Below are 14,818 nucleotides of genomic sequence, written 5' to 3' on the forward strand. Positions count from 1 at the left end.
ATCAGGAATTCCTCATAAACTTTATTCACCACTTTCTGTGAATCTTGCCCACTTAAAATTTTTTCGACCGCCCCCTGGTGTCTGGTGAATTTACCTGCCGATAGCTCCTTTTTGATGGCCTCATGATATTGGAGCTTTAATTGTCCCTCCTTTACCACTCCAGCAGACCCAGAATGATATACTTTCCTCCCTCTACCCTCTGGTCCAGATGGAACTTCTGCGGAGGAACCCTTTCCCAGAAGGCGCCTTTTATCACTGATCTGCTTTGCCGTCTTAGATGGAATATGCTCCGCAATTAGTTGGTTTATATTTCTGCTACCGGCAAATCTCTCCACCAAATGTACCAGAAGAGCCTCCTCCTCCTCAGTCCATACTTTCTTGTGGCCCCCCCTAGCAGATGGCACCTTAGGTTGGGAGGCAACAATCCGTTCCACATTTCTCACAAGAGGATGCTTTAACCTCTTGTGTTGGCCCAAGCCAATCTTGGTGGTAAACCCCTTTTGGCACACCTCACATACCCACTCACCTGTTGAGGCCACATTTACTGTCCCTTTGCATTGTGGGACATGACAAGCAATACTGTGGTAATTCAGATTTTGTTTACCACATTTTGAGCATTTAAAGAAGACCTTTTTCTGCCCGTGGGTCCTCTTAAGGTGGTCTATCAGCCCCGATATCCGAGTAAACCGGGTTGCACAGCGTGGACAAGCTGGCTTTTTGTCCGGGACAGACACAACAGGAGTCCTGATCTGTGAACTGCCCTCGGTAATCCTGGCAGGTGCCTCAGGTGTTTTAGGCCTCTCATCACCTCTGCCAGAACACTCAGTATCCTCCTGGTCCAGGCCAGATTGTAAAGGCTCATATGGCTCTGGAAGTTTTGCCAAGCCCTCCCAAACCACACCGTGATGGATTCCCCCATCATGAACAAACATGGAGTTATTAAATTCCAAACACACCAGTTAGAAACCCTCTTTCCTGGGCAGAGAGGGTAAAGATGGAGTTTTGGCCTCATTGACCCTTAGAATATCCAAAAGGTCAGTCTGAGTGGCTATCGATACAAGTCGCAAAACCCATGATTGCGCCATCTCAATAGAAAATCCGGTTGAATTGAGGGTACCAAAAGTTAGCAGCTGGCTCTCACCCAAGCTGCCAACTTTGTCCAACTTTGCCTGTGGGCAAGGCTTTGGGCATCAGATTTTTACTGGTGCCAAACTTTTGGTTTCAGCAAATTGTGAGGCTACCACTGGGTGGCGAGTCCAGCGATAGGGAGGGCGAATATTCACCCTCGCTCACACTGGGGGAGAAGTCGACTTAGTTACCACAAGGGTATCCAGCGGGGCCACGAGGAGGCGCGACTTCCCCAGCTAAGCCCAGTTAGTAACTATGACATCTCGAGCTGCTAAGAGAGTCATAGTTACTCCCGCCGTTTACCCGCGCTTCATTGAATTTCTTCACTTTGACATTCAGAGCACTGGGCAGAAATCACATCGCGTCAACACCCGCCTCGGGCCTTCGCGATGCTTTGTTTTAATTAAACAGTCGGATTCCCCTGGTCCGCACCAGTTCTAAGCTGGGTGCTAGGCGCCGGCCGAGGCGGGGCGCCGGCCCGGGGACCCTCCCCCGCGAGAACCGCTCGGCCGACGCTTATCATGGCCCTGTTTCCGAAAACCAACAAAATAGAACCGGAGTCCTATTCCATTATTCCTAGCTGCAGTATGCCGGCGGCCGGCCTGCTTTGAACACTCTAATTTTCTCAAAGTAAACGCTTCGTGCCCCGCGGGACACTCAGCTAAGAGCATCGAGGGGGCGCCGAGAGGCAGGGGCTGGGACAGGCGGTGGCTCGCCTCGCGGCGGACCGCCAGCTCGATCCCAAGATCCAACTACGAGCTTTTTAACTGCAGCAACTTTAAGATACGCTATTGGAGCTGGAATTACCGCGGCTGCTGGCACCAGACTTGCCCTCCAATGGATCCTCGCTCAAGGATTTAAAGTGCGCTCATTCCAATTACAGGGCCTCGAAAGAGTCCTGTATTGTTATTTTTCGTCACCATGGCAGCCCTGTCCCCTGGGCCTGGCTCTCCCCTTTCCTCTGCCCCTGCCTTGTCTCTGCTGCCATGAAGACTCTTTTCATTAAGATCTTGTCCCCAAGGTGCTGGGGCCAATGGCTTCCCAGTCAGGCTCCTGGAGCACAAGTGGCTTTCCAGAGCCCAGCCAGAAATGAGCCCTGAAGCAGCAGCTCTGCAGTGCTGGCCACCAGGCTGGGTTGCCAAGGGAGGCTTCTGGCCATGCCCTGCAAGCAGCTGCTGCTGCCAAGGTGCCTTTGGTGCCTCAGGCTCTCCCTGGCACAGCTCCCAGCACGGCACTCTGCCCTTGTGCCCGAGGCCTTCCCTGGGCTGGGGCTGGCCTGGGGCTTTTCCTGCAGCGGGACCTGCCCTGCTCATGGCACAGGAAAGGCAGTTCCTGCTGGAGCAGGAGGCTCTGCCTGCAAAGGGCTCAAACAACTCCAGCAAGGCCCTGTTGACTTCAGAATTGCTTCCTAGAGCAGAATGTTCTAAGAACTGTTACAGCTCCTATGCTGTAGAGTAAATAACGCTGATTAAGATCTTTCTGTCTAATCATGATCAGAATCAATCAGAGCTGTATTTACATAAATCTCTCTGGTATTCCATCCTTAATCCTATGGGACAAATGGCATTAAAGTTCAATTCCACCTGTCCAATTTTTTACACCTTGGACAAAGTCTGGGGCTGGAATTGGATCCAGCCACTCACAGTCTCCTCTCTTAGAAGGAATTGTAGAAGTCTAGGGGTCCTGGAGGGTTTTGGGGTTCTATGGTGGCTGCTGGGTGTCATTTCACCATCTTATGACTCAGCAGGAGTTCCTCTAATAAAGAAACAAAGCTTTTGCCCGAAGCTCCCACTCTGCCCATGACAGGATCTCCTGTGCCTGTCTGGGACATCCTGGCTCTTTGGCAGCCTGAGGACTCCTGGGATGTCACCGTGGAGCCCCCGTGAGTGACTGTGACAGATCAGTGCTTTTGCACCTCAAGGTGCCCTGGGATGTCACCATGGAATGGCTGTGACTGCCTCTGACCACACACAGCTCTTTACCATCCCCCAAAAGCCCTGGGAGCTCCCTCCACTCCTGTCCCTGGGCACCAGAGTGAAGAGGTTCCCACAGCTCCCAGCCAGGGACCCGCTCCCAAGGCTGCTGCCATGGCCACCAGGGCTGGCACCAGCTGGGATGCTCAGTCTCCACCAGCCAGGGTTTAGGAATGGGATTCCCCAATTTCCTGCTCCTGCTAAAACCGCCCTGCTACTCGCTGCCCTCCCGCATCCCATGGAAAGCACAAAAGGCAAAGATCCCCGGCTGGGATAAGAACAATTTATTGGGAACAGCAACCACATAAGGAAGAAATAGGAACAGAAACAATATTGAACACAGAAGAGATAAGAAAACTACACCACCACCGACTGTCTCTTCCCAGCCACCTATTCCCTCCTACCTGGAAAGGACACCCTCCTCCTCAGGAGAGAGAGAGAGTCCCTTTCCTGCCCCTGGCAATGACCTGAGGTGGGAGTGAATGTTATGACAGCACCACAGCCAAACCCTCATGTTCTTTGAGCCCACCTCATGTCATTGCCAGGGGCAGGAAAACAGACAGGTTTCTTCCCAGCATGGATCATAGGGAACATGGATCACCAGGGCTCTTCCCAACGTTGGTCCTCCAATGGGGGATGAAACAGGAGCAGTGCACAAAGCTCTTCCTGCAGTCAGGCCATTTGCAGGCCTTCCCTTACTGGTGTGTCCGTTGGTGTTCAGTCAAGTGAGAGTTCCTGGAGAAGCTCTTCCCACACTGGGGACACTCGTAGGGCTTCTCCCCGGTGTGGATGCGGCGGTGGCTGATGAGGTGGGAGTTTTGCTTGAAGCCCTTCCTGCAGTCAGGGCAGCGGAAGGGCCTCTCATCTGTGTGAATCCGCTGGTGCAGGATGAGATGGGAGCTGATCCGAAACCTCTTCTGACACTCAGGACACTTGTAGGGTCGTTCCCCAGTGTGAATCATCTGGTGGCGGATCAGCTCAGAGCTGCAGCTGAAGCCCTTCCCACATTCCCCACACTTGTAGGGCCATTCCCCAGTGTGGATCATCTGGTGGCGGATCAGGTTGGAGCTCCGGCTGAAGCTCTTCCCACACTCCAAGCACTTGTAGGGCTTCTCCCTGTCATGAAACTGCTCATTCACCACCAGCTCCGAGCTCCGGCTGAAGCTCTGTCCACCTTCCTGGCACAGACTGGGTCTTTTCTCTTCAGAGCACTCTGGGCTGGATTTGGAGCCCCTCTTCCTGCGGGATCTCTGGGGCTTTTCCTCCCCATTGGATTCCAGCACTGTGGAACCACTCAAAACGGCCTCTTCCATGAGGCTCTGCTGCGGGGATTCGTCCTCCCTGGTCTCCATCTTCAGCTCCTTGTCTGGGGGAGGAAGAACAAGGACAGGATGGGATTTGCCTCCATGCCAGAGGGAAGGGGAAGGAGATGCCCCCAGGGCATCCCCGGGCGGTCGGCGCTGGCAGTGGGGTTGTCCTGCAGCCGGGGGCAATGCTGGGCTGGGAGATGGAGCAGGAGAGGGGGGGAAAGGGGCAGTGACTTCCTCCTCACCTGCCTGGGTGTCCTGGGGCATTGTCACGGTTTGAAAAGACAGCTGTCTGCTAAGGAAGACAGGATCCTCTCTTGAAATAGAAAATGGAAACCCCTTCCCTGCAAATAATGATGATTTTGAAATTAAGGGTTTCTCAGGGAAAAATATGGGCATAGGAATAACAGTTCTTTCCTAGAAAAACACAAATGCGATAGCACAAAATAAAAACCACTGACTGAGTCAGAATAGGACTTGACACCCTGTGGGTCAGGATGCTGGCAGCAGTCCCAGGAAATGGGGGCTGCAGTCCTCCTGCAGTATGACAGGTGTGGTTGTGTTGAAGCAATGATCCTGTAGAAGGCTGAAGTTTTCCTCTGAAGGTCCAGTGGTGGTGTTGTTGGGAATCTTCCTCTGGGAATCCAGTGGAGAAGAAAAGCTGCTCCACTGAGAATGCAGTGGGAAAAGATGCCGATGGCCTTCAAAGTCCGAGATTATAAACAGGCAGGAATGCTTGGCCCCTCCCCCTGGGCGGAGCATCTCACAATGGGATGATGTCATTTTTCTCAGTCCTGCAGGGACATTCAATGGCCCATTAAGAGAAGATATTTCCTGCAGGAAAGATTGGTTCTGGAAGAGATAAAGAAAACTGGTCAATTAACAGAAGATAACTGTATCACTTCTAAGAGATGGGAATTGATTACACACGCCCAGCTCCATCATGTAATTTAGAGATATTGACCCTTGTTCTGCCACTGCAAGATTTGGGAGAAAATACCTTGGACCACTATTTTTCCATTTTTACAGACCTTAGAGAGGACCCAAAAATCTCCCAAGATGGGGTTTGGAGGCCTCATCACACAACCAGCAGGCAGAGGCTGCGGGCTCTGGGCTCAGTGGAATGGAGACTGAGGAGAGAACAGGAGTAGCCTGGGAGGGGCTGAAGGATGGTTTCAGAGATGGTGGAGCTTTTCTTCCTAGAGGAGATAAGCATGAGAAGGAAATAATGGCATCAAGGGCAGCTGGAGAGGCCCAGACTGGAGAGCAGGAGAAAGGAATTTCTCTCCCAGGGCATGGCTGTGGTGCAAGACGTCCCCCAGGAGCAGCCTGGAGCAGCCCAAGGCTTTGTGTGGCTTGGCAGCTCCTGTGCACAGCCCAGCAGGGCTGGGCCACTGCCTGCAGCCAGCCCAGGCACAGCCCAGAGGCACAGAGAGCTTCAATCAGTCAGGGCTGGGAAGGTGCTGAGAAGTGCCTGGGGCACAATCACTGCCAGCCCTTGACACAGGAACCTCTGCCTGCAGGACAATGCAGCTGCAGCTCCTGCAGTGTTCTCCTAAGGCTGGAACATCCCAATGCCCACAGACTCTGTGAGTCCATTCTCTGAGGCCAGGGGTGCCCAGGGCTGTCCTGCAGAGCAGGGTCCTGCAGCCCAGGGCGCTGTGCTGGGCCAGGGCCTCTGCTGCCTGCCAGGGACAGCTCTCAGCCAGCCCTGGGTGCTTCTCACAGCACTGGGGGACAAGATCTGGCTGCAAGGAAACAGCTGGTAAGGCTTGGAAGTGTTCTCCTTGTGTGCTGAGGATGCTGCATTGTTCAGGACTGCTCCCAGCACGGCATTGAACTGCAGAACATTTCCAAGTAGATTCTACTGTCGTGGTTTGACATGGAAGTGATTTTTTTTTTTCGGGAAGTTGGGTCAAAGCAATCAGTGATCATGTTTGGATATTGGCACCTGGAGTGACCACTGAACATATGGACACGCCTCTGAGAACAGAGGGTTCTCAGGGGGTTTTAACAGGGGGTTAAAAGCAAGAAGTCCCAGGGGAACTCTCTCTTTGTTTCCAGTCATCAGAGAGTGCAGTGCAGACTCTCCCCTGCCCAGCCATGGCCTTGTCCAGTTCGGCCGAGGGGGCTGAAGGTCTGGAACCGAGCCAGCTCCTGCGAACGGAAGGGTGGAGAGAAGCAGAGATGCCTTTGTCCTCCCCCCCAGAGGGAAAGAGACAGAGAGCCTGACAGCACCTGGAGATTTGCCGGCAGAGGAGATGCAGAAAGGGGGGGGATGATGCCCATCGTGGGAGTCGAGAATGCGGGGCAGGGATTTCAGCCATCCAGGGAGTCTGAACCTTTAACCCTTTCCAGGAAATGAGGGCTTTGTAAAATATTACTCCTCCTCGATTTGTAGTGGAAGAGAGACAGTCCAGGACCTGAGATGTTAGAAGAAGAAATATTTAGGTGGGAGGAGATGATGAAGTAGCTTTTGGCTAGACTTTTCTTGTTAGCCCTCGACTGAACCAAATTCTCCTGCAATAGAGACTGCATTTTAGGGGGATGCAGTGGTGACCCAAGGAGACCTGCTTCAGCAACCACCAGCGAAGGAATGGCAAGAACAGAGGAAAGCTGAGGAGGGAATGGTGATGCCCTCTGTCTTCAGGAAGAAGATGATTTCTGTTCCTGGACCCTTGGCCCCAGGGGAAAATGGGGGGGACTGTAGTCCCAAGATGAGAAGCTGAACTGTTGTATCTTTGGGTCTGTGCCAAAGCATCCTTACAGGAGCCCTATGAGCAGTCTGTCCATGCGTGATGGTGAGAGCCCTGTGACATGGAAAGGAGAGTGTCACACTGGCAGATTTACTCTGGGTGGTTGCCGTGTGTGATGTGGAAACACAGGAGGTGGCAACTGTGTTTCCTGGGGGGTCTATGGCACAGGAGAGGCTTCTCTCTCCCTTGATAGACTGAGTATTGATTATCTGAAGGGTGGTAATTTGAACAGGAATCCCGGGTGACGTTTCATGGTGGTTGTCTTGGAAATTGGGAGGAGGACGGGTGTTTTAGAGGGTCTTCATCCTGGATTTAGTGTGTGTATCTTCTGTAGTAGTAGTTAAATAAAGTTTTTTTTTCCCTTTGTTATTAAGCTTGGGCCTGCTCTGCTCTGTTCCTGATAACATCTCACAGCATTTATTTGGGAAGGTGTATTTTCATGGGGTCGCTGGCATTGCGCCAGTGTCAAACCATGACATCACAGCATTGGCAGCCCCATCATTCTCCTCTGTATGACAACAGAGCAGTGGCAGCCCCAGCATTCCCATGTGTGTGATACCAGTGTGAGGCAGCCACAACATTCCCCTCTCTGTGACACCACAGCTCTGGCAGCTGCTGAGTTCCCCTGTCTGTGACACCACAGCCGTGGCAACCCCAGTGTTTCCCTGTCTGTGACACCCGAGCAGTGGCAGTCCCATTGTCCCTGACTCTGTGACACCACAGCTGTGGCAACCCCAACCTTCCCCTCTCTGTGACACCACAGCTGTGACAGCAGCACTAGATCAGAAGCAGCAGCCGTGGAACAACAGGGGAGCAGGGGAGGAGCAGAGAAGGAGCAGTGGAACAGTGGTGGATGAGCAGTGTTGGAGCAGCAGTGGAGCAGTGGTGGAGGAGCAGAGCAAGTGTGCTGAAACAGCACAACACAGCTTTTGAGCAGCAGTGGAGTGAGCATGGAAAGGTGGAACAGTGGTGGAACAGGAACTACAGCCATGGAATAGAGGTGGCACAGGCCCCGCAGCTGTGGAGCTGTGGGACACAGAGCGGCTCCGAGCGCTGCAGGAGCCGGCCCCGCACAACAGAGCGATCCCTTCAGGCTGACCCAGCGCGGGGGGCAGAGGCAGGAATTGCTGCTGGGCTGTGGAAGGTGTGGATCGAGTGCATTGAAGGATGATCTGGGGGTTTGATCCTGCTCATTGTGGCTGCTTTTGTGCTGCCGGGATGGTTCCAATTTGTCTGAAGTCATGAACTTAGAAGGAACTTGGGACAAAAGTCTTCAAACTGCCTTCTTTACTGCAGGGAAACACATCTGGGGAGAAGTTTCATGATTTCTGATTTGGAACCAAAGTGGGTCAGTTATTGGCCTGTGGTTTTGTTCTAATCCAGGCACAATTTCCAAATTACTGCACTTTAGCGTAAGAAACGAGGAACGTGCCTCACCCTTGCAATGTTGACAATGGGTGAAGAGCTTTTTGTGGTCCTAGTGCTAAAAAAGCAATTGGAATTCTTTTCCCTCCTTCCCCTTTTCTTCCTCTCTCTGGCAATGAGCCTTCAACTTTTCCTGCAGGTCTGCTTCCCATAATCTGCTCTGGACTTGGAATGTGCCAAATGAACAGAGGGAAGACAGAGATTAATGGACCATAAAAACTTCAAGCTTTCTCCTTGTAGCCTCTGAAGTTCAAGGACTTGGAAACTTCTGCTTTTTCAACTGTTCACCACATGCCACTCCTCTAACTTCTGCCCGGCCATAAAACCTTCCTGTGGCCCTGTTTGGGAATTGACACTCATATTTTTCAGGAGTACCACAGTCAAAGGTTTGGGTTCTGAAGCCTGTGGGAGCCTTGCCTGAGTCACAGAGAATCCCAGTGTCCCTGGGTTTTTTTCCCAGGAGTATCCAGATATTTGTCCCAGGTTCGAAGAAGGAAAAAAGAAGTGGAGAAGTGGTTCCCAAGACATGTCCATGGCTGCGATTCCTGTTTGACATAAGTGAAATTAGTGAAAGGCTCCTGCTTCTCTCTTTCCACAGGGACACTGTGGATGCATCCGGGATCTCTGGTGACCCAGCTGGGAAAACATTTCAGGCCACTGCCTTGACTGTTTGCTCTGCAGCTTGCCCAAGGAGCCGCAGTGCCCATGGGCAAAGATTTTCCTCTGGAATGTTGCTGCTTTGTGCTCCATTGATGAGAGAGCAGAGTGTCCCCATGGGGGATTCTTGACTAGATGGACAAGTGCTATGATGTCACTGATGTGCTGACATCATCTTGAAAAGGAATTGTGAAAGACTCCGCAGTGTCCTAACTGGGGAACTTTGGCTGAGGCTTTGGCTGAACTTTGGTCCAGGCTTCCTTGGAGATCAGTGCCAGTCAGGGGGCTGGAACCGGATGGCAATGGACCCCGTGCTGACAGCCCCAGGAGAACGAGCTGGACATTCACGGAGGCTCCCAGTGTGGGCAGATTGGCCCCCCAGATTTGGGGACCCCATGGGAATGTCCCTGCTTCTCTCAGGGCTCTCTCTCAGTTTTGCAGAATCTGTTCCTATGGCTGTGCAGCCTTTCAGGAAGGATGTGTTTTCCCTCTCGTTTCCAGCCACTGTCTCAGTCACAGGGAGTCAGCCTCTTCCTGCTCCAAGGAAAGGTGCTGGTGGCACAGCCCATGTGTCACCCCCGGTTCTGTCTGCAGCACTGGTGGCTTGGACATGAGGAGGTTGCATGGGGAACCTCCCTGTGGTTGAGGAAGCTCAGGTACAGATCCTGGAAGGAAGCCCAAAGGCCCCAAAGCATTTCTGCAGGAGAGCTCCTGCTCCAGTGTCTGTGAGGCAGAGCAGAAGGGCTGCTCAGACTTGCCACCCTGCTCTAGGCAATTCTGCTTGGCAGGAACAAACCCCACAGATCCCTTCCCTGAGCAGCAAGAGGCCCTATGTCCATGCCAGCATCCAAAAGGGACAGTCAGGGCCCCTGGCACAGGTGGGATCAGTGGGCTGGCACAGCAGCCCCAAGGCAGCATCAAGGATGTGTCTCTGGTGGACACTGATGCACTGTGCTTGGAAACCCCCATTCCAAAGGGGCAGAATCCATCCATCTTTCTGGAGGCATGACAGGATGCCACAGACTGTCTGTGCTGGAGACCTAGGAAGGTCTCACTGGGAAGGAGTGGCCAAATCACCCTCGTGGGACCGGCACTGAGTCTCCATTCATCCTTGGCAGGGATGTCCAGGACCCATTCAGGAGCCCGTGGGCTTTTGTCAGTGATGCCTTGAGAATGGAGAAGGTTCAAGAGCTGCTTTTCTTGCCTGGGACCCCCCCAGGATCCTTCCCTTGTGGGGTTGCTGTTGGGTCCAAGAACAGCAGGTGGCCAGTGGGGCCGGGACAGGGCAGAAATGACAACATCGCATCCCCTGGGACTCCCCGGTTCCCTTCCAAGAGCTGATCTGCACCTGGAGAGAAAAGCATTGCTCAAGAAGTCTCACTCACCCTTGAATATTCCCACCTGACCAGGGCAAAAACCTAATGGAGAGTGGAAGATGATCCTGGGCCTTGAAAAGTATCTGCTGAGGGCACAGCAGCACTGAAAGAACTGAAGCACAGAAGGGCTCTCAGGAGAGCAGAGTGAGAAAGAGAAATGGGTGTCCAGAGCAGCAGAGCAACAGGCACTGGGATGGGGCCATGTGGGACAGCCTGTGCTGGCCGATGCCATGTGGCCTGGTGAGGCTGGAAGGCATCCAGAGCACCTTGCTCTGCTAACCCTTGGCTCTGGCCAAGCTTCAAACCAAGTGCCTCCTTGCCAAAAAGAAAAAAGACCAGGGGCTGGAAGGAAAACTGATCCCAAGATGAGTCACCAGCCTGATAAGGATAACACCAGCTGGGAAACACCAACCGACAGAGGGAGGGGCAGCTGCAGGGCCATTATCTCAGAACCCTCAGTGCATGGCTATCAGCTGGGACAATTCACACCTTCCCAGGGGCATTCAAGCACTTACTAGATGGCCAGGAGATACAATCAGCAATCAAGCAATCAGCGCAGGACTATCAATTATCCTGAATGACATAGAGTGTCCTGTGAACTCCCACCCAGTGAACTTTATTCAGTTTTGAAAGCCAGATGGGAAACACCTGGGACATTTGATAGCCTTGGGAACTTCCAGATTAATAGAAATGCCGACAATAGTGCTTTCAGAGACTTAATTATGGTAAAAGGAATGGAGAAAAATGTGCAGGAGATGAGTACAAACTCGGCTCCTACCCCAGACGAGATAACTCTAAGAGACATCAAGAAGATGGATCCAGAGTAGTCCCAGACCACGGAGATCTTCAGCTTATGGTTAACATTCAGAACAATCCAGGACATGCTGAGGGGTTGCAGGACTGCTTTGATTCCTAAGTCAACCAATCCAGAGTGGTTAAAGGACATTAACAAATGGACACCCATCACGATTGGTTCTGTCTAGGTAAGACTGTTCTCCAGGATTTTAACAGCCAAACTGAGCAAGGCCTGCCCCCTCAACCCCAGGCAAAGGGGCTGTATAAGAGCGGTGGGATGCTCTGAAGACCTGAAACTCCTGCAAACCATAATTTGGTGGGCAAAAAGAGAACACAAAGCCCTGGGTGTTGTATTTTTGGACATCGCCACGGCTTTTGACACCATAAGCCACCAGCACATTCTACGTGCCCTACAGCAAAGGGAAGTTGTTCCCCACATCATCAATTTGGTGAGCAATATGTATGAAAACATCTGTACCAATATCAAAAGAAAGGAAGCACAAAGAGACCACATCAAGATCCGTGTTGGAGTTAAGCAGGGTGATTCAGTGTCACCATTTTTATTTAATCTGGCCATGGACCCCCTATTGTGCAAGCTGGAAGAGGCCGGCAAATGATTCCATCAAGGACCGAGCAGCGTCACAGTGATGGCTGTTATGTCTATTTTCGATAATTTGTGCTTGTGAGAAATAGATGCATGAAATATGTTATGTCGGTAAGAAATATTCCTGTAAGTTTTTTAAGCACTCAAGCTGGGGACAGGAAGGTTGCTTCACAGTATTTCAAAACCGCAGCTGGCAGCAGGGAGGAAAGGACCTAATTTGCAAAGGAATGGACATGGCTGGTCCAGAGATGGGTGCTTCTCCAAGGTAATCTGAGGAACAGCCAGGCGGTGAATACTTGATAAATAGCTCAGATGGAGATAGCCAGAGCCATCAAGAAGACGCATCTCAATGTCGAGTTCCAGTCACCCTCTGATTGGCATACATGTCTTCCCAGACACAGTTTTGTTCAACTCTATGAATATGTGGGACTTTGAATGGAAAGAAAAGCCCGATTGCCGAAATCCCTGCCTCGAGCAAAATAAACTGTATAAAAACCGCTTGAGCAGGACAGTCAGTGTGAACATAGGGGACCCTATGCTGTAGTGGTAAAACCTGGGTCTCACTCAGTGCTGATCCTGGGCTTGGCACTGACCCTTTTTTTTTTTTTTTTTGATAGTGGCTTTTCCTTGTTATTCTCTAAATTTATATTTGGACCATTTAATATATTTTCTTTAATTAATAAATTGGAGCATTCATTTATACCAATGGCATTCGCAGATGATCTAGTTTTATGGAGCGGTTCCTGGGAAAACATGAAGAAAGACATCAAGATATTAGAGACCTTCTGCAATCTCACCTGTCTCAAGACACCAGGGGAGAAGTGCTATGGCTTCAACATCAAGCCGCCAAAAGACTCCTACACTGTCAATGACTGCGTTGCCTGGACCATCAACGGCACACCCCTAAGCATGGTCCGCCCCAGCAAGTCTGGGAAATACCTGGGCCTGCAGATTGACCCGTGGACTGTGACAGCAAAATCCAACCTTTCTACAAAACTCAAATCCTGTCTCAAATGCATTGATAAGGCTCCACTTAAACCTTTGCAGAAAATCCATATCCTCAAAACTTATACCATCCCTCAGCAGACCTACCTGGCTGACCACTCGGACCTGAAGGCAGGGTTCCTAGATACCCTCCACCAGAAGGTTTGCACAAGCATGAAGAACTGGCTGCAATTACGTTTGTCTGCCTGCAATGCTATGCTTTACTTGAGCACAAAGGACGGCGGTTTGGGCATCACCAAATTGGCAAGGCTGGTCCCTAGCGTGCAAGCTCAGAGACTGCATGGAATCGCTCAGTCTTCAGATGAGACCATGAAGATGTTCTGGCCTCCCCCTTTTCCAAACAGTCCTTTTTCAAATGCCCAGGTTTCCTGCACCCAAAGAACATTTGGGGGTCCCCCTTCTTAAGAGCCTTTTTCTTGAATTGCATCCAGTTATCATGAGGGTCAGGAGGGAATGATCAGTCTCATAATCTCAATCTCTGGGTCCTGGATCAAAAAGCTCCCCCTCCTCCTCACTGCTAGAGCCACAGTCAGCGATACAAACTGCTAACGACCGTGAAAAAGGATGCCTTCCCCTCCTTCGTCTGGGTAGGGGGCAGGTTGATGGCTGGGCCCCTCTCCAGAATCAGAGGTGCCAGTTTCAAGTGGACAGGGAGAGTCAGAGTGAGGCAGGGAGCCAGTGGCATCTGCAGAGGATACAGCCTGAGACTGCTCTTGATTTTTCAATGTCTCAAAAGTATTCTCCAGGACGGGAGCCTATCTGACACCCATCGTAAAAGTGACTTAAGGTCCTGCTTTAGGATGGGAGAGCCATGCCTGCCCAGAAGAGCAAGCGTGGTTCCATAGACGTCTCTCTTGCTGGACATGTCCTGTCCCTTTTTTAGTTCCCCTGGCTCACCTGTCAGTCACAGCAGACAGGCGATTGTGGGCCCATACGTGGTTCTCTCACCGTTACGATCAGTTCCAGCGGCTCGCCGACTGCCACCAGTCAGGTTCTTCCCTCACATGGAGGCACCAATTATCAGCGATGAAGAGAGAGAGATGGGGATTCGGTGTGATGGTCAAAGAATCCCAATTTATTGTGAAGTACAAAAGCTTATATACTTATTCTAGGAAGACTAGTAATGTTTTACTACAATGATTAGGTTAAAGAGCACATAAACAAACATATTCATTTCTACAAACATATACATTTCTACATTTTCCTACATTTTAAACATCTCTTGCTTGCAGAGGTCTGATGTAATTTTCCTTTTTCCAGTAAACTCCTCTGATTGAATTGTCTTGCAATCTTCATTTAATCCTGAAAGTTCTGTTTGCTATTGCCAGGCCATTTTGTTTATCAAATCTCTCATGCTAATAAGATCCAAAGTACTCTCTGATTTGTGTGCCCCAACAGGGTACCAGGGTGGGGACAACCAGGATGTTGGGGAAGGGGGAGTTCAGGGGGTCTCTGGTTTTGCAGAAACGAGGGGCTAGGGGCTGGGAAAGGCAGGAATGGGGGCCCAAGGCATTCCAGGGTGTGCCAGGGTCAAGTCCACAGGAAGTCTGGTGGCTGGGAGCCATGGGATGCCTGGGAAAAGGGGAGCAGGGTGTCCTGCTGTGCAGAAATAGGGGATTCAGGGCGGTCCCTGTGCAGGATAAGGGGAGCAGGGGGGTCCTGGTGCTGGGAATGGTGGTTCAGGGTCCCGATGCCGGGACTCCTTGGACCCCCTACACCCCAAAGCAGAGAATAAGGAGAAAAGGGACCCTGGGACCCCAAAACCTCCAGCATCCCTAAGTGGGGAGATGGA

The 14,818-nt window shown here is 51.5% G+C and overlaps 1 protein-coding gene across 1 annotated transcript in view; it reads left to right on the forward strand.

The window, feature by feature from the left end:
- The window catches only part of LOC128821200 (zinc finger protein 208-like), a 1,118,338-nt gene that overhangs the window by 914,637 nt on the left and 188,883 nt on the right, over positions 1–14,818 (forward strand). The window contains exon 14 of the mRNA XM_054002161.1: positions 9,095–9,104. Coding sequence (XP_053858136.1) covers positions 9,095–9,104 — 10 coding nt within the window. The remainder of the gene's footprint in view (positions 1–9,094; positions 9,105–14,818) is intronic.

Source organism: Vidua macroura, chromosome 36 (assembly GCF_024509145.1).
Source record: "Vidua macroura isolate BioBank_ID:100142 chromosome 36, ASM2450914v1, whole genome shotgun sequence".
Taxonomy (NCBI): Eukaryota; Metazoa; Chordata; class Aves; order Passeriformes; family Viduidae; genus Vidua; species Vidua macroura.